A 27312-nucleotide genomic window follows, 5' to 3' on the forward strand; every position below is an offset into this window, starting at 1 on the left:
ACAATTCTAATATAATAGAAGTTCGATTGTTAAGTGAATATGACAGAGTTTTTTGAAGAAACCTGAGAGCCATTTGTACTATAAATCTCAATGCAAGTTTGGGGACCTAAAAGTAAAGTATTTTTGTTTCATAAGAATATAGTTTAAACCTATGTAAAATATTCATGAAGAGTGATGAAAGGTTTATACACTGCAAAGTAGCAAGTGAAAATTCCTTGCATTTGTTGGAAAAAGTTTCCACAGGCATTTATATTAATGATAAATGCATAATATAGATACTATTTATTTTATTTTAGCCATATAGCAAGTATCTTCTCTAGGAAATCTTTACTCTCAACCAGAGAAACAGGAATCGCCCAAAATCGCCGAGATTGGGCGATTCGTGAGTCGAGTTGCCCTCCTTGAGTTTGCCAGCCTCGGACTCGGACTCGAACGAGTCCAAAGGGTCAAACTTGGCAAAATCGCCAACTCGGCGAAATTGCCCAAACTCGCCCAAAATCGCGAGTCCCGATGGCTGGACTCGGCATTGGGCATAATGAAAGTTAAAAAAAAAACACAATTTAAAAGGTTTTTTTATGATGTTTTTTTTTGGTTTATTATTCTATGCCCCTAAAAGTGAACTTCATTTCATTCATTTGGCAAAAAAAGAGGAGAAAAGTGAGTTGTGAAGAGAAACAATAGAAAAATATCACCCGACGCCTTTATCAAATAATAAGTCTTTTGGCCTCAAGGGGCGCTGCCACTGCCCCCAAATCCCCATCATAAAATTAGGGGGGAAACTGCATTGATATTAGTAGGGAAATTTTAACCTCCGACTCTAATTAGGCTCATATAACAACATATACTTTCATTTGGTGAATCAAGATTTGGAAAGGAAGAGTTTGCATCTCATTTGATCATATCATGACATGGATTTTTTATTCCATGAGTTTTGTAATATTGTATACATTTGACAATAATTATATATCTATGTTTGTTATTTCTTTCAGCTACAATTTGCGTTTATGCTTATGTGATTGATGTATACTTGTGTATGTAATCAAATTAGCTTCTATTTGATGATGTTATTGTGTCTTTAAGTTGTATTTAATAGAGGGTGCATGAAACAAGTTTTTAATCCTTAAAAATCTCTAAATTTCTTGAGTTTTTCACTTTGCCGAGTCCCGAGACGAGTAGGCCTCATCGAGTCGGGTCCAAGTCCCGAGTCCCGTTTCTTTGCTCTCAACACATTATTAGGAAACATGGTTTATGACTTTGCTGACAGAGTCAGACTCGGAATTATGTAGACTTCTTCTCCGGAATATAACTATTGACAATCTCAAACTTTGAATATATGTTCAAGTACAAGAACAGATATAACTAGAGATTTGAAAATCATGTCCATCCCAATTATAATTAAGACATCAGATATTTGTATGATTGTGCACTTGAGGATGACAAGGATGAGGATCATATCTTTAGGATCATTGATGATGAGGATCCTATCTTTAGTCATGAGGATCCTGCCATCCTCACCGCTTGCCAACCATATAGTTTCACATGTCTTGCAAGATCCTCTGATTCGTTACTAGTGAACTTGGGAAGTTTCTACCTCTCCACACTTGGACTCACCGGTGGGGTCGCCATCATCCTCGAACAATGTGTACCATATGCCCGAGACCAAATTGGTTTGTTTTTCTCTCAACATTCATGTGCTTCACTTGCACTCTCCACCACATGCGAGTCCTCTACATGTCCACCATTTGCGTCCTTCGCACCTTGGTTACCTTCCTTGATTCTGGACTCCCTCCTCCCTGGGCTATTCAACTCAGACCCCCTATTCTCAATTCCTCTTCTATAGATAGGTTCTCAATGCAGTGCAGATTGATTTCAAATATTTCGACAACCCCATCCTCAAGATTTCATACTTAACCTTCTTCGTCACATACTAATTGTACAAACAGGCTACTTTTCGTGGGCCCTCTCCTAGAGTCTTCATCCGACACTTATTGTACGGATTGGTTGTTGGCATTTTGCATATAGATTGCATTAATGATATGTTGTCATTGATGTCAATTGAACCGGTGAATGGTATTCATGATATTGCTAATGTTATTTGATGTTATTGCTATTGTCTTGTAACCGGTATGATAAACTTTGAGGAAGATGTTGTAAACCAGTATATGGTAGTTTGTAAGTTGAACTGGTGTAAAGGGTTAAACCTTTCTATATTATGTAACCGGTAAACCCTACCAGTTGTTTTTTGATAAACCCTAACCGATCAAGTTTATTGGTTTAAGATCTAATGTTGAGCAGTAATGATGGAGACACATGTGATCATTGTATGAGGATAAATTCAGATTGATTTGGCGCGTTTGCTTGATTGTCTTGGAAAGGAGCAAAGTGGATTGCCTCAATTGCATAGCGCGTGATGAGTTACAAGTCCGATGAAGTGGTGATCATGGGGCGGTTGGAATTTTCTTGAAGAATGTGAAGAGATTGTTATGATTTCTAATGGTCAAGATTGTACCGACTTGTTTGTAATCTCGATGGAGATAATTAGGTTTTTGTTGTGTTACTAACCTAGTTGATTTTGTATTTAAGGTCAATGATATTGTTTTGTTAAGAGTTGGCAAAGTTGGCAAGATTGGCAGAAACCAGTTGAGTGTGTGGTTGCCAAACCAGTGGATGGATCTGCAGTTTGAGTAAGGGCAGATTGAAGCTTAAGAAGGATCTGATCAAGCAGATGTAGTGCTATTCAAGCAGATCAAGAAAACCTGTTGTTTTCTAACAATTATAGCAGAATTGAAATCCCTTAACCGGGTAAGCTCTAACAAGCTTGGTTACTTTGTAAATCCTCTAACAAGGTGGTCTATTAGTTTGGATTCTCAAACCCTCTATCGAGGTTACTCCTAACAGGGTATTGTGCTTTTCATCAAGGCATATTTGTAAATCCCCTAACCGGGTGATTCCTAATAGAATCAGTTCTTAACAGGACTTATTGTAAAAGCTTTAACAGGCTTGGCTCCTAACAGGGCGAACTTCAAAAGAGTTCAGATAGCTATCCTTGTGAGTCTCATCTCACCGTGGTTTTTACCTATTTGGTTTTTCCACGTATAAATATTTGTGTCAAGTGGTGACTGTTTTTGTGGTTATGATCTTATTTGTTGATTTGATCAACTACTTAACTATTCTGATATGGCATGATACTGGAAGCATTGAGAGATGAATATGTTGACATATGATTAAGCATTGTTGATGTTTACAAGATTGAAGTTGTTTACTGTTAAGTTGGTATAACAGTCAAATCGGTTGATGTTGGTTAATGTTGGTTGATGTTGAGTAGTCTTTGAGATATTATCTTGACAGAGTTATTTGTTGATAAGTTTATTTTGAGTTTGGGAGTTTGTATCAGTTTTTCAGTTTACTGATTCACCCCCCCTCTCAGTAATCTACCGGATACTTATTCTTTTATCATACCATCAATTGGTATCAAAGCATCTCAGGTCCTCTTAACCTAAAGCCTAACAGCTTGAGAAAAAAGATCTTGTAGATCATGATGAAGAAAGAAGGTCTGAGGTTCAACAAAGATAACTATAGGATATGGAGCGACAGAATGAAGATTTACATTAAGAGTCTGGGAAGTCAATATTGGGATCATGTAGAAACTCTGTATGTTACACCTACTGGAACTCTGACTGATGATCAGAAGAAAGAACAGCAAGAAAATCATCAAGCATTGGAGGCTATTATAAGTTCCCTGTCTGATGCTAAATATGTAGATGTTCATGGTCTTGAAATTGCATATGAAGTATGGAAAAAACTTGAAGATATTTATAGCGGTGATGAACATGTTAAGATTGCTAAAGAGGAGAGTTTAAGAGGAAAGTTTGATGACATGAGAATGTCTGAAGATGAGAACATCCAGCAGTATGGTCAAAGGATAAAAGAGATAGTTGGTGAAATAAAGAGTGTAGGAGGGAAAGTGGAAGATACCACAATGATCAGTAAGGTACTGAGAACCCTGCTACCGGTCTATGCTATCTGAGTTGCATCTATTCAAGAGCTGCAATCCATTGACAAAACAAAGGTAACTCTTGACTCTATCATTGGCAAACTTACTGCTTTTGAACTAAATGGCTATGATGGTAGTGTACAGAAATCAAAATCTGCATTCAGAACTTCTGTCTCTAACCCATTTGTGAGAAAAGTAGAGATGTTGGCCATAGCTATGAATCTAGATCCAGCAGAGATGCTGATGATGAAGACAATTTAGTGGAGCTTGAAGCATTGTTGGCAAAACGACTACCTAGAGGCACTGGTAAATATAGAGGTAAACTACCTTTGAAATGTTTTGCATGCAATAAAATTGGTCATATAGCAGCTAATTGCCCTAATGGTGAAAATGAATACAAGAGAGACAAATTCAAGAAGTATAAGGGTAAAGGCAAGAGAGATTGTCTTGTTGCTATTGACAGTGGTATTACTGATGAAGAATCTGATGATGATGCTAGTGAAGTTATTGTGTTTGTAGCTATTAAGGAAGAGAAATCAGATCAGAAAGCACTAGTGTCCAGGATGGATAACTCTGATGATTGGATCATTGATAGTGGTTGTTCACATCACATGATCGGTGATCGGAGCAAATTTCTTTCCTTGAAGGAATTTGATGGCGGTATTGTCAGATTTGGCAATGACTCACCCTATATGGTTAAAGGTAAGGGAGTTATTTCACTTAATCAGTGCTGACGATGTCTATTGGGTTGAAGGTCTAAAGCACAATCTTCTGAGTGTGGCACAACTTAATGACAGAGGATACCCACTGGAGTTTAGAAATGGTATGTGCAAAATCTTTGACAACAAAGGTGAATTGATTGCAACCGGGAAACAAACCAGGGTAATCTATTTCATCTTAATCCTAAAGTTCGCAACTGTTTGATTGCAAAGATAGATGATAGCTGGCTTTGGCATAGGAGATTTTGTCATATAAATTTTGACAACATTGTTAAAGCGAGCAAGTCTAAGACTGTAAGAGGTCTACCTCAGATAGACAAACCGGTTAGTGCTCTTTGTAAAGAATGTCAGTTAGGAAAGATGACTTCTTCAACTTTCAAGAGTAAGTCCTTCTCAGCGGAGCACTTGTTAGATTTGGGTCACACAAATCTATGTGGACCAAAGAACTAGAAGCATTTCAGGTGATAGATATTTCATGATCTTCACTGATGACTGTTCAAGGATGATGTGGGTCACATTCTTGAAGGATAAGAATGAAGCTTTTGGTAAATTCAAGGCATTCAGAGCCTTAGCTGAGAAAGAGAGTGGCAAAAAGATAAAATGTCTGAGAACAAATCAAGGTGGTGAATTTACTTTTGAGGAATTCACTAAGTATTGTGATGAGAATGGTATCAAGCGGCAGCTTTCTGCACCAAGGACACCACAGCAAAATGGTATAGCAGAAAGGAACAACCGGTCAGTGGTTGAAGCAGCTAGAACTATGTTGATACAAGGAAGTGTGGCGAAAACATTTTGGAGAGAAACTGTGAGTACAGCGGTCTACACAATGAACCGAATTCTGGTGAAAAGAGGTAAGGACAAGACACCTTATGAGTACTGGTATGGAAGATCACCTGATGTTAGCTATTTTAAGATATTTGGTAGTAAATGTTTTATCAAAAGAGGTGATTATATAAGCAAGTTTGAAGCTAAGAGTGATGAAGGCATATTTCTTGGCTATTCCACCAAGAGTAAGGCCTATAAATGCTTCAACAACCGGACACAGAGAATTGTTGAGAGTGTTGATGTTCATGTAGATGAATGTCCTGAAGTTTCAGATGGAACCAGTTCAGAGAAAAAGGATGAAGATCATTGCATTTTGCTTTTGGAACCTGAAATAGTTAAATCTGAAACCGGTAAGGCAAATCTTGATGTACTTGTTCAACCGGAACAGATAATTTCAGAGGAAGAAGATGATGAAGAAACTGAACCTGAAGAGAATGATCATGTTATTCCTAGATATGTGAGACTGAATCACAATCCTGAGCAAATTATTGGGGATAAGGATGCTGGAGTACTAACTAGATGGAGAATTAGAGAGAACTCTTGCATGATCTCCACAATTGAACCAAGAAGTGCTAAGGAGGCATTTGGTGATGATCATTGGGTGAAAGCAATGGAAGAAGAATTGGATCAAATTGAGAAGAACAACACTTGGACCCTGGTACCCCAACCGGTAAACAAGAATGTCATAGGTACTAAATGGGTGTTCAGAAACAAGTTAAATGAAGATGGTGTTGTATTTTGCAACAAGGCAAGACTAGTTTTCAAGGGTTATCCTCAAGAAGGAGAGGATTATGGAGAAACTTTTGCACCAGTAGCAAGACTAGAAGGAGTTAGAACATTACTTGCATTTGCAGCCCATAAGAAGTTCAAGGTCTACCAGATGGATGTTAAGTCTACATTTTTGAATGGGATATTGGAAGAAGAGGTTTATATAGAGTAGCCTGATAGTCATGCTTTGATAGATAAGGAAGACATGGTATGCAGATTGCATAAAGATTTATATGGATTAAAGCAGGCACCCAGAGCATGGTATGAACGGCTTCATACACATCTGATAAAGATAGGCTTTGCAAGAACCAATGATGACAGCAACATTTATCTCAAGTCTGAGGGAGATAAAATACTGGTCAGTGAAGTATTTGTTGATGACATTATATTTGGAGGTAATGATGTCATGAGGAACAGTTTTGCAGATGAAATGAAGAATGAGTTTGAAATGTCATTAGTAGGGGAAATAAAAATTTTCATAGGCTTGCAGATACAGCAGATGAAGAATGGTATTTTAATTACTCAATCTAAGTATGCGAAAGAAGTTTTGAAGACTTTTGGCATGAGTGACTGTAAACCAGTTGGAACTCCAATGGTTACATGTTGTAAGTTGTCCAAGGAAGATGCATCCAAGTCTGTAGATGAAAGGGAATACAGGACAATGATTGGCAAATTACAATATGTTGTTCACAGTCGACTGGATATTGCCCATGCAGTTGGTATAGTTGCTAGATTTCAGAAAAATCCAAAGGAAGCACATCTGATAGCAACCAAGAGAATTTTTAGATATCTGAAAGGTATCGTTGACTATGGGTTATGGTATCCATATGGAGGAAATTTTGATTTGAAGGCATACACTGATTCTGATTGGGCAGGAAATATTGATGACCGGAAGAGTACTACCGATGGAGCATTCTTTCTAGGAGGAAGGCTAGTTTCATGGAGTAGTAAAAAGCAGAGTTGTACTTCACAATCTACTGCGGAAGCTAAGTATGTAGCAGCTTATATGAATTGCACACAAGCTATTTGGATGAGGCACATTTTGGAAGGTTTTAAGATGAAGATCTCAAAACCTATAAAGATTTTGTGTGATAATACAAGTGCAATTAATATTTCTAAGAATCCTGTTTTACACGCAAGGACTAAGCACGTTGAATTGAAGTATCACTTTTTGAGGGAAAAAGTTCAAAGTAAAGATGTTGTCTTAGAGCATGTTTCTACCAAGGAGCAACTTGCAGATATTTTTACCAAATCTCTGCCTAAGACTACATTTGAGTATCTTAGAAGTCAGTTGGGGGTTGTCCCTCTTCATGAGGTCAGTTGAACATGATGTTGATTGCATCAGTCCCTAAGTTACTTGCAGAATCTTACATGGATTGATGTTTTTGGAGTGGATGTATTCCACAGGGGGAGCATCAAGTTGTAGTATGTTGATGCACAGTGATTATTTGGAATTACATGTTTTACTTTCAATTTGGCATTGTTGTCAAAGGGGGAGAAGAATTATGTATCTGATTAGGTGAATCAGCGGCAGGCTGAAGACAGACAGAGCATGGTTAATACTTGGTAATGTAAACCAGGATTCATATTCACCAATTGTAATGTCCCCACTAGTTAGGGATCACTATCTAGCAAAACAAATTGTCAGACTACAAATGGCATATAAATATATAACTAATCTAAATTGCAATCTAGCTTTAAATTACTTAATTAACATAATCATATTTTTAATTTAATAAAAAGGATACGAATGCCATACAAAGTATGTCCTTAGACGGCCGTGAAGCTCGCCTTCTTGGAACCCATCTTGGTTCCAAGCCCTCCAGGAAGTCGAAGGTGAATTCGAATCCTGTCTTGAATGTAATTTCTTACATCCAAGCCCTCCAGGAAATCGAAGGTTAATTCGATTCTTGTCTTGGGTGTAATCTCTTACACCCAAGCCATCCAAGGAAGACCATGTGTTCATTCCTTGCCTTGGGTGATGCATCCCATCACCCAAGTCCTCAGAGTGGACTGGCCAGATCCATCTCCTCTTTATTGAACTTAATCAACCAAGCCATACATATGCATATCAATAATCAGTATATACTGCCCTAGGGATTAGCATAATCCCTCCCTTAAACTAAGGAAGTTTCCTCCCTATAGTTTCCATAATGTGATAATATATTTTTGCCTTTCATTAATATTTTCCTATTCTCTATTCCATATGTTCATATTCCTGATTTAACATGTATTTTTTGCCATATATTCCTTAAAACATTCATTAACCCATATTCACATATATTTTAACTAAGCATTAATATATATTCCTTAATATTCGAAATCCTTTCATTAAAGCATTTATTAACATAAATATTATATATACATTAACTACATTAATTATTCCCCTTCACTACCTATCTATTAGATTAATGCATTTATTATAATATTCATTATTTACATCCATTAATTATTTATATTATAATATTAATTATTTGCATTCTTTTAGAACAAACAATAATTAACATTAAGGTTGACCTTGCCTATATTCCATGACATATATATACTACTTGATTACATCCTTAGTATATGGTAATATTTACCCCTTACCTGTTTGCTTGCAGCAGAATTCCTGTTCACACTCCTCTACCTCCCGTGCCCATTCTCCTCCTTTCACTGCTGCGGCTGCTTCCCTTTTAATGCCTCATGAAGGGTTGTAACCCTCCACGATCCCCTTCTGCATGAAGGGGTGCGGTGGGCTGCAATTACCGTCGCACCTCTTTGTGCGGGGTGATTCGAGGGGGGCCTTGTTAGTCCGTTTAATCATATTGTTTGTTTTGCTTTTTAAGATGTATTTAAATAAATAATGTTTGCCTTTTGTTATTATATATATATGTATAGTAAACAACACTTCATTTGTTATACATTTAAAATAATAAAATAACACTTCTTTCATTATATGTATATATTTAAATATATTACATATTAAATAATACTTTCCTTTATTATATAAATATATTTCCTCTATTTAATATAATACTTATATTATCGTATTAATCATGTATTTGCAATAATCTTATTTACTCGATCCATATCCTTTAATATTATTACATAACTTTACATCAGGTGATAACGCAGGGGTTATCATACCAATCCACACCAGCAATCAGAAGCGTTGATATTTGTATTGCCATCAATGCCAAAGGGGAAGATTGTTGGCATTTTGCATATAGATTGCATTAATGATATGTAGTCATTGATGTCAATTGAACCGGTGAATGGTATTCATGATATTGTTGATGTTATTGTTGTTATTGCTATTGTCTTGTAACAGGTATGATAAACTTTGAGGAAGATGTTGTAAACCGGTATATGGTAGTTTGTAAGTTGAAACGGTGTAAAGGGTTAAACCTTTCTATGTTATGTAACCGGCAAACCCTACCAGTTGTTTTTTGATAAACCCTAACCGATCAAGTTTGTTGGTTTAAGAGCTAATGTTGAGCAGTAATGATGGAGACACGTGTGATCATTGTATGAGGATAAGTTCAGATTGATTTGGCGCGTTTGCTTGATTGTCTTGGAAAGGAGCAAAGTGGATTGCATCAAATGCATAGCGCGTGACGTGTTACAAGTCCGATGAAGCGGTGATCATGGAGCGGTTGGAATTTTCTTGAAGAATGTGAAGAGATTGTTATGATTTCTAATGGTCAAGATTGTACCGACTTGTTTGTAATCTCAATGATGAGAATTAGGTTTTTGTTGTATTACCGACCTAATTGATTTTGTATTTAAGGTCAATGATATTGTTTTGTTAAGAGTTGGCAAAGTTGGCAAGATTGGCAGAAACCAGTTGAGTGTGTGGTTGCCAAACCGGTGGATGGATCTGCAATTTGAGTAAAGGCAGATTGAAGCTTAAGAAGGATCTGATCAAGCAGATGTAGTGCTATTCCAACAGATCAAGAAAACCTATTGTTTTCTAACAATTACAGCAGAATTGAAATCCCTTAATCAGGTAAGCTCTAACAAGCTTGGTTACTTTCTAAATCCTCTAACAAGGCGGTACATTAGTTTGGATTCTGAAACCCTCTACCGAGGTTACTCCTAATAGGGTATTAGGCTTTTCATCGAGGCATATTTGTAAATCCCCTAACCGGGTGATTCCTAACAGAACCAGTTCTTAACAGGACTTATTGTAAAAGCTTTAACAGGCTTGGCTCCTAACAGGGGGAACTTCAGAAGAGTTCAGATAGCTATCCTTGTGAGTCTCATCTCACCATGGTTTTTACCTATTTGGGTTTTCCACGTATAAATATTTGTGTCAAGTGGTGAATGTTTTTGTGGTTATGATCTTATTTGTTGATTTGATTAAATACTTAACTATTCTGATATGGCATGATACTAGAAGCATTGAGAGATGAATATGTTGACATATGATTAGGCATTGTTGATGTTTACAAGATTGAAGTTGTTTACTGTTAAGTTGGTATAACAGTCAAACCGGTTGATGTTGGTTAATGTTGGTTGATGTTGAGTACTCTTTGAGATATTATCTTGACGGAGTTATTTGTTGATAAGTTTATTTTGAGTTTGGGAGTTTGTATCAGTTTTTCAGTTTACTAATTCACCCCCCCTCTCAGTAATCTACCGATACTTATTCTTTCATCATACCATCACTGGTTGGCTACTTGGTCCGCAAGGTCTTCATCTACTCATCCTGGAGTGGTAGGTTCCTGGCAACTTCCTAACACTCGCTCCATGTACGAGGCCTTGCATCCCCTTCATCGCACGGTTGTCTCTCCTAACTATGGCTTTGGCTAACACTCTAACTTCTACTCCTTGTTGGACTCTATGATTCCTTAACAATTCTCCGTATCCGCCGTTGTTGTTCACTTTGCTCTTTAAGCCAGAGAGATCCATCTCCCTCCTCTCGTCTATTGGTAGTATGTCTTCTTTCCTTAGTCGACCATAGGAGCATTAATTGTTGAAGGTACAACGCCTTCTTGTGTCACACTCTTCCTCCCTCTGGTTCCTTTCCTTGTACTGCCATAGGAGCATTAATTGTTGAAGGTACAATGCCTTCTTGTGTCACACTCTTCCTCCCTCTGGTTCCTTTCCTGTCATAGTATTTGTTGTCAACGCTGCTCTCAGTCCCTATCTTCCTACACCTCTTGAAGGTCAATCAAGTTTCGTGCGAACAGCCTTGGGAGTCTTCGGAGAAGCGGAGAAGGCAGTCAACCATGTCATTCACTATTAGGTCATCACGAATGATGCTCTCAAGGACCTCTCGCTGGAGAGCCTCCCTGCAAACGTACTAATTGACAGATACTTCCCACAGGTATACCAGATCCTTTGTCACTTTGTCCTCAATTGTCCCTTCCTCTTCTTCGATAGTTTCTAGTATTTCCTGGTCGAATGGTCAGCCCATTACAATGCCAAACTGCCTGTCACCATGCTGCGTCTCTATGGCTTAGATGTCCAAGTTTGTATCAACAACAGCACCAAAATATTTACTCCCATAGGGAACTAGTTTAGTTTATGTAGAGTAAACAATAGACAGAAACGTATCATATAGCAATATAACATAGAAATAATAAACATTAGGACATGGCCAAAAAAATGTATCTTTTTTTCCAAAATGTAATGTGTACAATCAATAATAATTTCCAAGACAACCATGAAGTACATATAGTACCTAGTGGTTGGTTAAGTTTGCCAACCGTCGACAACTACCAACAACTACTCGGAACAAATGTCCTTACATCGCCAATTATTAGTTAACAAAACATTATTTATTAACTATGGTAAAACTGCAAACTACAACCAACCCACAAGTAGTTGGGAACTAATCATCTCAAATCATTGTTCCACAGAAACGCGTTTCCCCCTTGCCAGGCCCAAGTCCCCCCGTCCCCGAAACCCATCCCCCAAACTTTTTCCTTTGTCCCCCTGTCCCCAAAGTTCATCCCCACATCCCCCCGTCTCCCCATCCCCAACGGCCGTGGAACAGTCTCAAATACAATACATAACAATTATTTATTTAGCTGACTACAACTATGTACTTTAGGCAACTATAGTGGTAAAAAATACCCTTCCTATAGAACCAAAGATGAATAATAATATGGTATATCATTGTGATAACATCAAGGTGTGCTTTATTTATCAAAAAAAAAATATCAAGGTGTGCTTTGATGCTATAGCCATGTGCTTTATTCACCTCAAGCGCCTACTAAACAGTCTACCATGAATATTCAATAGATGATAGTTCTAGCCATAGTTGCAAAACTTGCGAGAACTCACAAGCAAAAAGTCCTAGCAAGTTACTCGCAAAATAAACTCACTAAAAACTTGCAATTTTTCATGAAAAACTCACTTGAAAGAATATGAATTTGTTTTTTTCACCTAATGTTAAAAAAATAAAATTGTTTAAATGGTATGCACCATGAAGATTTATGTGGTTTCAAAGGCCTTAATTTGGGCTTGGTGGTTTTGCCCCTTTGAATCCATTGGGGGTTTTGCCCCTCAATTCCATTGGAAACGTTGCCCCTAGACCCCCATGAAAGGTGTTGCCCCTAAACCCCACTAGGTTCTATGATATATATTAAACTATAATTTTAATTTATATATGATAGAAATTAATAATATGTTCTACAAATTTAGTACTATGTAATTAAGAATATTTTTTTAAAATTATGTATTTTAATTTTAAAATGTTTGATAAAATTTCTGAGTTATTGCCAAGATTTTCCACAAGTTTTTGCCGAGTGCCAAGTTCTAAAAAAATTTGGGCCTGTCATGTGATTGTTGAGTCCGAGTTTACAACTATGGCTCTTGCATTCACTCGGACATGTGGCAGTTTTGCCACTATCTATGTGTTGGGTGGGGAGGTTCTTGCTGATATTGACAATGGACATATAGCTTTTGTTTGACATCAACACCATCATGACATTAAAAGTTTTGTATTTACTCTATATTCAACAAAAAAAGGTAGCTTTTATGTTTGCCACCTCTAGGCTGTGGGCAAACATCACCAGTGGTTTTTGATATTCTAATAATAGTCTCAAAAAAAAAGTAGCATTATTTTAAAAACTTGAAACAATATACAAAATAAATCCCTTGTTTAAAAGACCAATATGTTATGTGCTCAAAGCAATAGTCCAAAGGGTCAAATTAAAATATTAGCTACTTCATAAAATTATCTAGATTCTATACAACCATAATTTTGGCAGGGTAGTAAAATTTAGGCTGCTAATTAATAAACCCAGGAGAAAATAGTAAATATACTCACAAATAATAATAGTGTGCTGAAACTTTGAGTGTCCTTGTATAGTTATTAAATGCAACACAAGGTAAGAACACAAATGGAGTGCATACAAAGACATACCCTTTCGAAAAACAAATATAGCATCCTTTCATCATCTCCACCTGCTTTCCTGCAAAAATCCAGAGGAAACTGCAATAAGACAACACTTCACAAGCTGCAATCTACAACAAATGGATTCCACATTCCTAGTATTTCTCAGAAATATGTCAAAATAAATGGTATAAAGTTAATAAAAAACAAGAAATTTGATTTCAATCTTAAAAAATAATTTAAACAAACCCCTTAAAATGGACAAAGGCCTTTGATTTGACTTTCACATACAACTGAGCACTTAATATAACCAAGATTATAAATTTATAAGCATAAACTAAATTCAATAGATATGTAATTATTAATAATATCAAAAAAGCAAGTCAGAAAGGAACATGTTAAAGGATGATAAAACATTTGGATGTCATACCTTAGTAGGTCCATATAAACTGGACGCGTCCAATTGGCACAGTCCAATCCTAGTTTCTGAAAAGCTGGCATTCACAAAGCCAAAAAGTGCATAGTCTTAGCACATGACATCTGACCCACACAACAACTTACTAATTCCTGGAATTTAATCCATTTGATCTTCTAATGCAAAGAAAAAAGCATATTTCTGTTCTATTCTAAATATCCATTCATTCTGCTCAGAGCCTTTACCTTTTTTTCTCTGTATGCATTTCTTTTCTTTTTACTTTCATTTTTATTCGTTTAACCTTTTGTATATAGCTGAAGAAGGAACAAAATGAACTGTGAAAAAATATTAAAAACAATACCTATATTTACAAGTTACCAAATTAATTTTGGACCTACCTACATTGAATGCATGGCGATTGCCTGAGAAGGTGTCATCAGCAATGACCCTGAAAAGTAAAACAGTAATAGTATCTGTATTAAACATAGTTTTTGACAACTGGAAGCACAAGATGTTTCATAAATGTGTTCATAATGGAAAAATATTCATGTTAGTGATGGAACAAAAAATTAAAAGAGTATGGCTCAAGTTTCACTGTTTCAGCATGCTAAGAAAAATCAAGATTAAAATCATCATTACTCAATCTATGAGTCAAGAGTGAAAAGTTAATTGAGTTATTACAACATCTTTGCGTGCTTTGAATCATTATTCATAATGGATGTGAGGTTTATAAATAATGTAGTATTCTAAAAAAGACATTTATGAAAACAGAGAAGATTTTTACAGTAATCTAAGCGTTTTGTTGGAAGTTTTCCTGACTGTATCCCAGCAGTTTGTGTGGCATCTCACAGTCTGCTTTCCTCTAGTATGAACTCACAAAGCCTTTCCATATATGATACATGGACACAGAAATGGGTACAGAATCTGATACAGCCCTGGATACAATAAAACTGGAATATGGTATATGAATTATGAATAATGAAATATATAAATTAATATATATGAAAAAAAAAACTATCATAAAACATATAATTCAAATAAAATTTCACAAAAATGAATCAACAATGCATAGTGTATGTAAGAGGAAAAGTGCCTCACCTGTCTCCACAGGAGCTAAAGATGTTTCTTATTCATTTCCGAATCTTATTGTTTTTCATTTTTTTGCAGACTACAACTCAGATTATTTATTGAGAATATATCCGCTATATTCTTGTACTGAACTTGAGCCTTACTGAGATACACACCCTGACTATTTTGGTGACATATCTGAACTATACCAAGAAAACACCTATCTGGAAGGGCAGCATATAAACACTTTATTGATAGTATTAATCTAAGGTAACAAAATTGATTTAAAATTTGGACTTGTCCAAAATCCCTACTTGAGTGACTCAAAGTGATATTAACTCTATTTAGGGATAATTGTCTGCTTTTTTATTTTATTTGAAGTTTTCATGTCCCCTTATTTGAAATTATGGAATTGATTAAATAGCTAAATTAAGTTGTTAGCCAGTATTGGCATGGTGTGATGGTTGAGTTGTGGCAGTGTTGTTCCTGCATCAAGATTCAAACCCTCCTGGGGTGCTATTGTTGGATGTCTATATTGGGGAGAGGTCCCCGTTTGTGAGCTCACTGGCTCATTGCTCCGGGACAAAGTATTTATCCCTTTAAGAAAAAAATTAAGTTGTCAAAAAATATCGTTATATTAAAAGACGGCTTATATTAATTATTTAAAAAGAGATGATTAAATTGCTTCATAAATATTTAAGTTATTGAAAAAGTAAAAATTAAAAGACAATTTAAATAAAAGTTATAAGTGATTAAATAAATTGTTAGCAAGGCCGATGGGGCAAAAAGGGAAAAATAGTTTATTAAATTTTCATAATTTTGAGATTATTATCAAAAAGGAAATAATATTTTTTTATTTCCTAAAAGTAAGTTATAAATATGAGTGTTGTTTAAAGGCCTCTACATGCTTTTGAAACAATTTCATTTTCTCAAGCATGAACATGTTTTCTCCTTCTCTTTCTGAGAACAAGAATCCTTTAGATTTTTAAAGCTTTGAGGACAAAAACCCTCCTTGTTCAATGCAGTTCCATACAAGGATTGACAGTGTGCTTAGATCAGTTCTTGATTTCAGTGCTCCACTTTTGTGAGAAGTTTCCATAGTTTGCAGTTGTGGTTTTGGTGCAAAGTTTCTTCTAAGACTTTGGAGATGAATGACATATATATTTCTAATAAATATTTTAGTATATTTTGTTGAGTTTTCCAGCTGCAGGCCATACCTTCGAGGCCTGGCCATACAACACAGATTCTCTTTCATAAGATTGCTGAAGGATATATATGATTTGAGCTTTAAATTTGATAATGTTTTTGATGCTATTATTGGTCTTGGATTATGATAATAATCTTTGAGCATAATCTTCAGTTTGGCTGTATAGTTATGAATTTTTTTGCAACAGCTTTGTGACAAATCTGGCCATACTATCTTGACAAGGTCTTAACCTGCATATCTTGTTCAAGTTTGGAACCTGAGGTGAATAATAGCTGTTTATGAAAAATATATTTGGTTGATTTCAAAGAATATCTACTGTTATTTGTTTTTTGGCTGCTCTATTATTCAGGCCATTCTATCTTTTCCTGGGCATCATTTGTTTGACTAAACGTTGTGTTACCAGTCACCATTATGACCATACATTTTTATGGAACCACAGTTAGTGATTCCTGGAAACTGTTTACCTATTATTTCAATCGCCCAGCTACATTAAACCTTCAGCACAATATTGTTATTGACAAGTTTGTACAATTTCTTGTCTGTACACCTTACACCATGATTCTGGCTGCTCTTTTCAGAACTGGGTGTCATCTTTGAGCGATGGGATTTTGGCATGAGTTTTGGTTTTGATTTTGATTAATATTACCTACTGTTTTGATTACAGCAAAACCTTGGCATGGAAATAAATTATTCAGTTTACACTCATTTTTGGTGAACTTCAGACCATTACTTCAGGTTGCTGCAATACCCTTGTTTTCTTTTTGAAGATGTATCATTTCAACAGCAAGTGCATCCTTATTTGGAGGTGCTATATCTGTTAAACTTTGTTAAGCTGAAGACTATATGATACTTCAGACCTGCAGACCGGCATTGTAGATCAAGCATCAAATCTTTCTGAAGCACTTATAACTGGGTAAACTTATTTCTTGCATTTTCTTTCATCTATGAAATGCCAAAATTTCTGAATACTAGATAACTATTTGACAAAATGCCTGATTGTGATTGCTGAAAAACAATAATCATTTTTGTTGTGACATTGGATGGTTTAGTGCCAGTAATTTTGATTTATATTGTTGAAGATCCTAGACGGTCTACTACTGGATCCATTTGATTGTAAGGTCCTAGATGATTCATCGCTAAAACCACTTCATTTCACCATCCACCAAATTTGGCATTGAATTGATAACCTGTTTGGCATTGATCAGATTCACCTACAATCAACCAATTTGGCTTTGTCGGATTTTCCTTGTAATATGCTAGTGGCTCTTGCATCTACTCATTGATTGCAATTGGTTGGCTAGCCACCAATATCTTTCTTGCAATATTTTTCTATCCTCAATCTACCTCTATATGATTTCACCTTGCCTACCATGGAATCTTAGTGATTAGAAAGAATGTGAGTAATCCCAAAAATTTATAGACTTTAGCTAACACCCTACACGGGTTGTGACAGAAATTTATGAATTTGGCTCATGCAAGCAACTAATTGCAAATGAGACCATTAATGAAACTAATACTTAGCTCCTTACAAACACTAATGAGGCCAATACTAAGCTCCTTTCGAGCATTAAAATTAGATAACAAGTTAGTTATCCATACTAAAAGCTAACAATGGAATAAAAAAGAGTCACAACTTAGAAATCCACGTTAAATAGTACATCCACACTAGAAGCCAACAATGAGAGGCCACAAGTCACAACTTAGAATTTCACATTAGATGTCCCTCTAGAGATTTAAACTTGAGCCTCCATAATGAGAACACAATGTTTCAACCAAATAAACTCAACCCCTTGGACTGTAACTGTCTACTTGTTGCCATTCAAATTGTGTTTAATTAATATATGAAGAGAGGATAGTCATGGAAGCTGAAATGCATGATTATCATCTTAGAATCTATTTTGAGTTAATAGATAAAGTTGACAATAGGTGACTACACACTATGGAATATGTATGTCATTCATGAAGTGCTATGAAATCATAGGATAATACTTTTGTAAAATTTGTGTTGAAGAAAAAAAAACATATATATTAAAGATATAGGGATAAGTGAATGACCAAATTGAAAAAGTTAAAAGATAGGAAATCTAGCACCTAAAACTTGCATGGGCCATTATTGTTTCATGCAAAGTTACAAGAATTGCCCAGACTCGGTGAGTCTCGAGGCCAGTGACCTCAGACGAGTCTAGGAGACTCGGCAGCTGGGTAACACTAGACTCACAAGTCCTGATGAAAAGACTCGGCCATGAGTAAATCAAAAACATTAAACAAAAAAAGCAACTCAATAAAATGTTTGTCTTATATTTGTTTCCTACACCCTAAAAGAAATTTTTGTTGGCATTGTATTGTTAGTGATGTCAACCGGTATAGGATGACCACCGGTAGTAGAAATGTATGTGCAACACTGCTATGGAGAAGTACAGGATGTGATAGGATGAGATATCTTGCATATCACCTTGTGTTGCAGAACACCGGTAATGGTAAATAAAGTATGTCAACTGGCAAGTGATGTGATGACAAATGGGCAAGGTGTTTGAGTGATTGTTTGTGATGAAGAGGCAGAATGTTAGCTGAACCACATCAACACTAGAAGAGAAGAATGAACCGGAATGCTGAGAGGTTGCAGCATAGCAGGACTCCCATCAGATGAAGATGCAGTCATCATGAGAAGCAATGACTGACAATGAATGTGCTCACTTCATATCACATGTGCCTGTTTGAAGAGATGTTGTATAAACAGGGAAGTCACATGAGTATATGGCAGAAAGCAGATGGTGTTACTCCACCAAGTAAGTGGAGCTTATCTCCTATTATGAATTGAGTGCATTATAGTTTGGAGAGAGAAGTGTGAAGTGTTTGTCACCTTGACAAACCGGTAGAGGAATGAACAAGATCGATCAGGAAGAAAGGCAAGACCAAGCAGATGCAATCTGAAGTAGAAAGACCTGATTGAAGATGGAGTCTTGTGAAGGTTGATGACATGGTGTCATCAAGAGTGGTAACCGGTATGTAAGTCCACCGGTTATATAAGCAAGGTGCAGATGCAGAAGACTTCCCACTTGTGGGAATGAGCATATTTTGGATTTACCTATCTGGAGACCGGTTTGAGAGTTCCATCGATAGTTCAAGATAAGGGCAGATATGATGAGGTAACCGGTACAGTAAGTAAGACCGACTGGGTTAGCAAACCGGAAGAGAAGAGGTACCGGTAGGGTGGTTGATCGATGATCCTATTTGGACCGAATGAAAAAGTTAAGTTAACAGATGGTTGATGTGGATGCCACATGGGATCAAGGTGGCAAGCTCGCAGAGGTTGGTGAAGTGTCATGTGGAGTTAGGTATCTCGACAGGTGTGCACTGAAAGTGGATCCCATGATTTGTGGATCGGGTCAAAAGCGTGTGGCTTGAGGGAGAATGAACAACAGAGAAGAATCAAGGAGTTGTTGGCGCCTGAATCAAAGCAAAAAGATCAAACTATTAGAAGACCTCGAGAAGGAAACAGTAGAGGCATAAATGGTGATTGACCAAGATGTATGCCGACAAATTGTTTGCACGTTGCTGAAGATGGAAGGCATGTTCTGGAAGGCGCGTTGATAGCAGACTTGTGCAGTTGGATGTCAGGAAGATCAGATCGAGCAAGATCTTATTGGATTTGGCTTGCCTTGAGGATGGTGAGAAAACCCTAACCATCCAGATTTTGAATTGGTTTTTGGCGGGAAGTCTGGGCTATAAGTATGAAGGCCAAAGAGATTGTTTAGAGCTGTTGAATAGTAGAATATTGTGTGATTGCGAAGTTGAAGACTTCTACAAGTAAGAGCAAATCAGCCAAGTGCTCAACGAGCATCTATGAAGAGAGTGGGAGTGAGAGAACATGGTTGAAGCATTCAACCGGTTGGAGAGAAGAACCAATAGTGTTCATACCGACAGTGCAGAAGGGAAGGAGGTGGTAGAAAAGATAAACAGAGAACTGGCAGAGAGTAGAATCGGTGAAGAGCAGAGCAGTGAGGAGGAGATTCAGTGAGAGCAGTACTGAAGAGAGATAAACTAGTAAGACTTACCAACAGAGAAGCAGCAGGTGAAGAGCAGCAGAGAAGTGAGTCGGTGAAGCAGAGAAGGTATCTCACCAATAGAGTAAGATATATATAATGGTTGCAAGATTCACTTGTAACAAGATAACCACTGATGTATTTGATGTTTACATTGTGAACACTAAGTTGTAGCTCGATGCAAGGGTTGTATCTCCTTGGGTTGGTGCCCTAAAATCAGGGGTTGGTGCTCCTTGGATTGGTGCCCTAAACTTTGTAACTGTGTTTTATTGTGAGGTTAGATTGGAGCAGTAGACTCTAGCAACATTGCTCACCGAGGTTTTTCCCATCTTAGGTTTTCTTCATATATGCTGGTGTTATGTGATGTCCCCTTGTGAGTGTGTTTGCATTTAAGTTAGTCTCCTCCCTAACCGGTAAGTCTGCATTGAGTTAAATCAAGGAACCGGTATGCTCACATAGGGTTGCTAAAGGGAAAAGATTTGAGAACCACTGATTCACCCCCTCCCCCTCTCAGTGGTGCATTGTGTCTAACAACTTCATTTCATTTTCAAGCCAAAGGAGAAGAAAAATAGAGAGTTTTGAGCCAAAATTGGATTGCCTTGAAGGGAAAACAGCAAGGAGATTGAGAAAAAATCAATGGTTGAATCAAATGGCAGTTTGTAGCTACTTTTGGTGCATCTAGAGTAGTCTACTAAGGATTGGGATAAACTCACCACTGATCTCAAGCAAGATTTAAGAGGTAAGATTGTATTTTAAAAAGTTTTTTTTTTCTTCTTTTAACAAAAGCATATTTTCTCTTTTACATTTATTTTTTCTTTTTTCTATTTTGTTTTAATGAACCAAAGAACAAACCCTAGATGTGTTTAATTTTTTTGTTGAAAATCCTAGGTGTTTTTGTTTAAAAAAAAAAAAAATAGTTTTATAGTTGCAAACCTTAGATTTTTTTAAATTAGTTTAATTATAAACCATAAATGTTGAAAAAATTATATTTATATGTTATTGCAGCATTCTTTAGATTTATAAATTGTCTTTATCATGATTCACTATGTCTCGAACCCCAATTAGAAGGGACCATTGTTGGAAACATGGTATCCATTGGCAAAAGAAAGGAGAGGTAACTTGTTTCCATTGCAAAACAACTCTTCTTGGGAGAAGCATTAACAAATTAAAATACCATTTTACACATATACCATGCCGAGACGTTAATCCATGCCCAAAAATGTCTGCTAAGGTTATGCGTGAAGTGCAAGTTAAATTAGAAACCTTTGAGAAGCGAAAAGATGCAATGGATACCCCTGATTTTTTTGTTTGGAAATTGCTTGCAATTTGCATGATGACAATAAATGGATATGCAACAGTTTGCTGATTGGTTTTTTTCAAATTTCATTCATTTGTTTTTAATGCATTATCAATCATAGTGCATAAAGGAATGATAAACAAATACATTAAACATTCAACAATAACATTGTTTATTCACTTTGTTCACTTGGCTTAATACATAAATGGAATAGCTTTCAGATATGACAGAACTGTAATAATAGTGCCACTGCTGTTAGCAGCCAGCTATGATTTGAGGCCAAAACCAATTCCTTTAAGAGAAATGAGCAAAAACGAGGATTTTGAGATAGCTGAAAGTGTACCACCAAACTAGAAAAATTCACCCAAAACTCTCTAAATTTGAACACTGCTCCCAAAATCCACTAAACACAACAAAACTCAGAAAACCCAATCAAAAAACCTCATAAATCTTCATTTTCACCAAAACTTAGCAAATCAACGTATTCTCTGACCAAAACCAATAACCAGCTAGGGCAGATCTTGTACCACCGAAACCAAACAAATTGCAAAGGGTTTTTGTACTCAACAATCCCAAGAACTCTCAAACTTCATTTCAACGGCATTTCAATAGGTGAGCAAACTCAGAATGCCAAAATGAGAGCCCAAACCCCAACATATAGAGCTTGGCGGGGAAAATTAGGGCATTTCAAATATTTGAATATTATATTCCCTCAAAAAAGACCCCCTTATAACCTTTTATAAACAACTTTTGTCTCTCATAATCTAAGCATCCCACTTGGAGACACACTTTTCAAAATATTAATCACTTAAGTTGAATATTGAAAAGTCAGTTTTAAAACACTTAAGTGAAAATATTAAAATACTTTCCATCACCTTAGGGAAACTCGCCAAGGCACCCGAAACGAAGAATTGAACATGCCAAAACCAATTGAAGCTGAAAGATGATAACCAATGCCGATATGAACACATACTATAATTAGCAATGTTCTCTGAAAACCAAAGAGAACAAACCCATAAAAACTAAAAAAAAATCTGTGCCATGCAACCACTTACTATTAATAGTAGTGTTCTATGAGGAGCAAAGAGAACAAACCTAGAAAAACCCATAAAATCGGTGCCATGGAAGCACTTACAATAAATAACAGTGTTATTTGAGGACCAGAGAGAACAAACCCAATAAGATCGGTGCCATGCTAGCACTTACTATAAATAGCATTTGTTGTTGAAACCCACTAAATTTGAGAACTAAGCTCACCAAGAACATTGGAACCTTCTCAACGCATGTCAAAACCTACGGAAAACCCTAAATAATGGCCAATGCTCGCAGGACAAGATGGCATAAAAATGGGGAAATTACACAAGAACTAAAAAGAGGCAAAGAGAAGAGATGATAGTCATTGGTGAAACTAGAGAACCTTCTTCCATTCCTCCATTTCCTCTATCTTCAAGTGTTGGTAGTGCTAGTGCTATTGTTAGTGGTAGTGGCAGTGTTAGCATTGGGCCCAAAGTTCATGCATCTAAGTTAGATTCATATATTTTTATATGCGCCACTCCAGATTCCCAACCATCCCTTGAGAGCACGGATTGGAACAAAGATAAACATGATGCAGCTAAAATGCAATTGGAGACTTTTGGCTCTATTGCTCGATTCTATTCAAAGCAGCCAAGTAATTTTATATATATATATAGCTTTAGTCTTTATCTCTTGAATTTTTATATTAAAGGTATGGCGAATTCAAATTTAAACTCTCCAATTTACAATACTTATTTTATTTTATTTATTTATGTTAGGTCTCCTTATTAGCAAAACATGGTTGATCCCATTATTGTTTGCGGGACAAGGTTCAAAGCCCCTAATGATGAGGAGATAAAGGGCCCCATTTTGTCACAAAAGATGGTTGATGTGAAAGCCACAATAGAGGAGCAACAAGAGATATGGAGGAAGAAGGATTGCACTATCATGACTAATGGTTGGATGGGTAGAAGAAATAAAACATTGCTAAATCTTATTGTTTCTTCCTCAGGTAATTGTTCTTCCTGAAATGCATTGATTTAGCGATTAAGAATTTTATATCTGCTTTATTGAATCATTGATTTTGTTTCTTTCTCAGTGGCACAATGTTCATCAAATCTATTGAGCTTTAAGAAACACTAGAAATGTTAAATTCCTTTGCGAAGCTTTGGAGGGAGTGTTGGCTGAGGTGGGTGAGGAGAATGTGGTGTAAGTAGTTACAAATAATGCAGCAAATCATGTTATTGCAGGTAGACTACTCATGGATAGGCACACATCACTATTTTGGACTCCTTGTGTTGCTCATTGCCTTGGCCTCATATTGGGAATCTTGGCAAGATTACATGGATCAAAGCATGTATGGAGATAGCAAAAAACATTTTTAAATTCACGTACAATCACACGTGGGCCCTCAATCTAATGAAACAATTCACACAAAAGGAGTTGGCTCCTCTTGGAATAACCCAATTTGCAACTAATTGTCACATTAAAACCTTTGCTTCAAGCAAAGGGAGCTTTGAGGCACATGTTAGTTAGTGAGGAATGGACCTCCTCATCATATGCTAAGACCAATGCAAGGTTTGATGTGGCAAATTGGATTTTTGATGAACAAGGCTTCTGGGTACCGATTGTGGAGATTGCAGAGGTAAATATAATCCTACATTATGTTTGTATTCATAATTTTACTGTATTTGCTTGTTTTCGTTCACACTTACTTATGTTAATATTTAACAATAATTGCCATTCCAAGAGCCTTTAGTGATTCTCCTACAAGTTGGTGATGGGGAGAAGCTCGCAATGGGCTACATATATGATGGCATGGACAGGGCCAAAGAGGCCATTAGATCCATTTATGTAGGAATTGAAGATAAGTATCACCCCATTAGGAAAATCACTTATAGATGATGGCACCTTCAACTTCACAAGCCCCTATAGGAAACTACATATTTCCTCAATCCAACATTCTAATTCCACCCTAATTTCAAGGTAGTTCTAATTCCGCCCTAATTTCAAGGTAGATGAGGAGGTTCTAGGTGGGCTCTACAAAGTCATAGAGCAAATGATGCCTAATTCTAGTGTTGGAGCAAAAATAGTCACCAAGATTGAGATCTTTAGACTTGCATAAAAGATCTCTTTGCACGAGATATATGCAAGGCAACGTGGTTGGCAAGGAAAAATCTATTAAGGGAATAATTTAAATTTAAAAGTTAAAAAAAAAATTACATACTATTATTAAATATTAAAACTTAAAGTTGGATAATGAGATTGATTTTTTTCTTTTTCCCATCTCAGATGCATAGTGGGAAAGATTTGGTGCTAAGGTAGAAAATCTTCAAAGGATTGCAGTTCTAGTAATGACCCAACCATGCAATGCTTCAAGTTGTGAGCGCAACTGAAATATCTTTGAGCATATACACTCCAACAAACACAATAGATTGTTAATGTAAAGGTTGAATGATCTAGTTTATGTTCATTACAACCTTTGCCTTCGACCAGATAGATTTTGGGCAGTGACTTATCACCCATCACACTGGAGGAGGTCGATCCACAACTAAATTGGATCATTGATGATGAGGATCCTATCTTTAGTGATGAGGACCTTGATTGGGTTGACTAGATGATTAGAGAGGCAGAGGCAATAGTCATGGCAAAGGAGGAGGATAGAACACAAGCAGACACCTTGGATGTTGGTGTGGGTGTCACTGAGACACAGACAAATATCATGGTTGCATCATCATCCAAGACCTATCTTAGATGCCTACACAGGAGGGCCAAGTGATGCAAGATCCTTTAAGCCATAGACTTTTAGCTTTTGTTTTGATATTTGTTTGGATTTCATATTCCATGAGTTTTGTATACATTTGACAATATTTATAAATCTCAATTTGTTATTTCCTTCAGCTAAAATTTGTGTTTATACTTTATGTGATTGATGTATATTTGTGTATGTGATCAAAGTACCAACTATTTGATGAGGTTATTGTGTCTTTAAAGCAGGGTGCATGAAACAAGTTTAAAATGTTTAAAAATCTCTAAATTTCTTGTGTTTTTCAATTTGTTTATCAATGATTTAGAAGTGTAATAGATTCATTTTGGTATTGATAATGCTACGTCTATACTTATTTGACTGATTAATTTTGTGAGTTATGTTGTAGATACATCTTGAACTACTAAGGACAGCAGCTGAGTTAAGGGAGAGAAAACAGTAGGTGCATTGAAAAGAATAAGGTGTTCAAAACACAAAATTCTTTTGTTGATCAACCATTGTTAAACAATAGAGGAATAGATCCAAATGCTTGAGTCCATTTCAATGGTTATATTAGAAAATAAGTGGACATGGATAAGGAAATGGAGCAAAAATTTGAAGACCTTCCAAAAGACATAGAGGATCAAGAAGAAGACCAAACAACTTCCTCGACAATTCAGTAATCAGAACCAAATTCCACTGATGATTGTACAAAGGAAGAGATAAAAATGGATTATCTTACATAAACGCAAAGATAGAGTGTCAAGCTTTAATGACTTCCTTGTTGACTTTCCGGGTTGTGCTTGTTCACCACAGGCAAACATCAGATTGTTGCCTTCCCAACCAAAGATGATAAGGTCTTATCGTCACCCCCAAGCACAAGTTCACTTACTGCGAATTGCATATGTTCATTGTATATGAAAGACTACAAGATAATTCAATATATATGAGGTAAGGATACCTAAAAGACCTCAAGTCGGCCTTACTAATTTGACGCCAAGAATAGGGTCAGTCCTATTTAATTACAAGTTACTTATTTAGGGCCAGACCAATACCTTTATATTAAACATATAAGCTGCGCATTTTATGGAGAAATGCTAAGGCCGAAAGGCCAATTAGCAATTCCAAGACTAGGTCGGCCCTCACTAAGGATCTGACCTAGCTACATGTCAACACTCCCTCTTAGCTAGGGAGGATACTTCCAAATAAGCAAGTCACATCATGGTTGTTCCCATGAAAACCAAATGACGTTCTACATCATGAAATGATATGCATCATGTAATCCACATCTATGATATTCATCAAGCATACCTGAATCAGAAAAATACATCATGGACTTCTTCCATGCTATCCATCTTGCATTGCCCGCAGCAGATGGATCCACCTTGCATTGCCCGTAGAGGGTGGAAGAGATCTTTCAACCTTCTCCTTGAGAAGGATAACTACCATCTTGCATTGCCCGCAAAGGATGGCTCCACCTTGCATTACCCACAGAGGGTGGAAGGGGATTTTCACCTCAATCTTCTCTTTAGAGAAGAATACAACACCACCTTGCATTGCCCACAGAGGGTGGAAGATACAACTAAATGTATCACTGGGGTTGATACTCCCTCTCAACCAAAGTTGTGTTTTCCACAACACCAAGAGTACCTCTAAAATATTCAAACTTCACTCTAGCAAGAGGCCTGCTCATCTGTGCTGATGTATTTCAACTATATGGCAACTCTTTGTACCATATCTTGAATGAGTCTCCACATGCTTTGACCTATCATGAAACACTGGATTGACAGACATCTTCATACAACTTTGATTGTCACAATGAATGATTGTGGGTTCCCAAGGTTGTCCAAACAAATCAGCAAGAAGTTTATAAAACCACACTGCTT

General features: G+C 36.5%; 1 protein-coding gene across 4 annotated transcripts in view; it reads right to left on the reverse strand.

Moving 5' to 3' along the window:
- Positions 1-27312, reverse strand: part of LOC131041143 (CBBY-like protein) — a 222487-nt gene that overhangs the window by 179645 nt on the left and 15530 nt on the right. For all 4 annotated transcript variants that reach the window (XR_009104974.2, XM_057974142.2, XM_057974126.2 and 1 more), the window contains exons 2-4: positions 14450-14499; positions 14067-14130; positions 13667-13715 (exon numbers count right to left, since the gene is read on the reverse strand). Coding sequence is in view for 3 of the 4 variants with exons in the window: in XM_057974142.2 (XP_057830125.2) it covers positions 13667-13715; positions 14067-14130; positions 14450-14499 (163 nt within the window). In the remaining variant the exon portion in view is untranslated. The remainder of the gene's footprint in view (positions 1-13666; positions 13716-14066; positions 14131-14449; positions 14500-27312) is intronic.

Source organism: Cryptomeria japonica, chromosome 11 (assembly GCF_030272615.1).
Source record: "Cryptomeria japonica chromosome 11, Sugi_1.0, whole genome shotgun sequence".
NCBI classification, from domain to species: domain Eukaryota; kingdom Viridiplantae; phylum Streptophyta; class Pinopsida; order Cupressales; family Cupressaceae; genus Cryptomeria; species Cryptomeria japonica.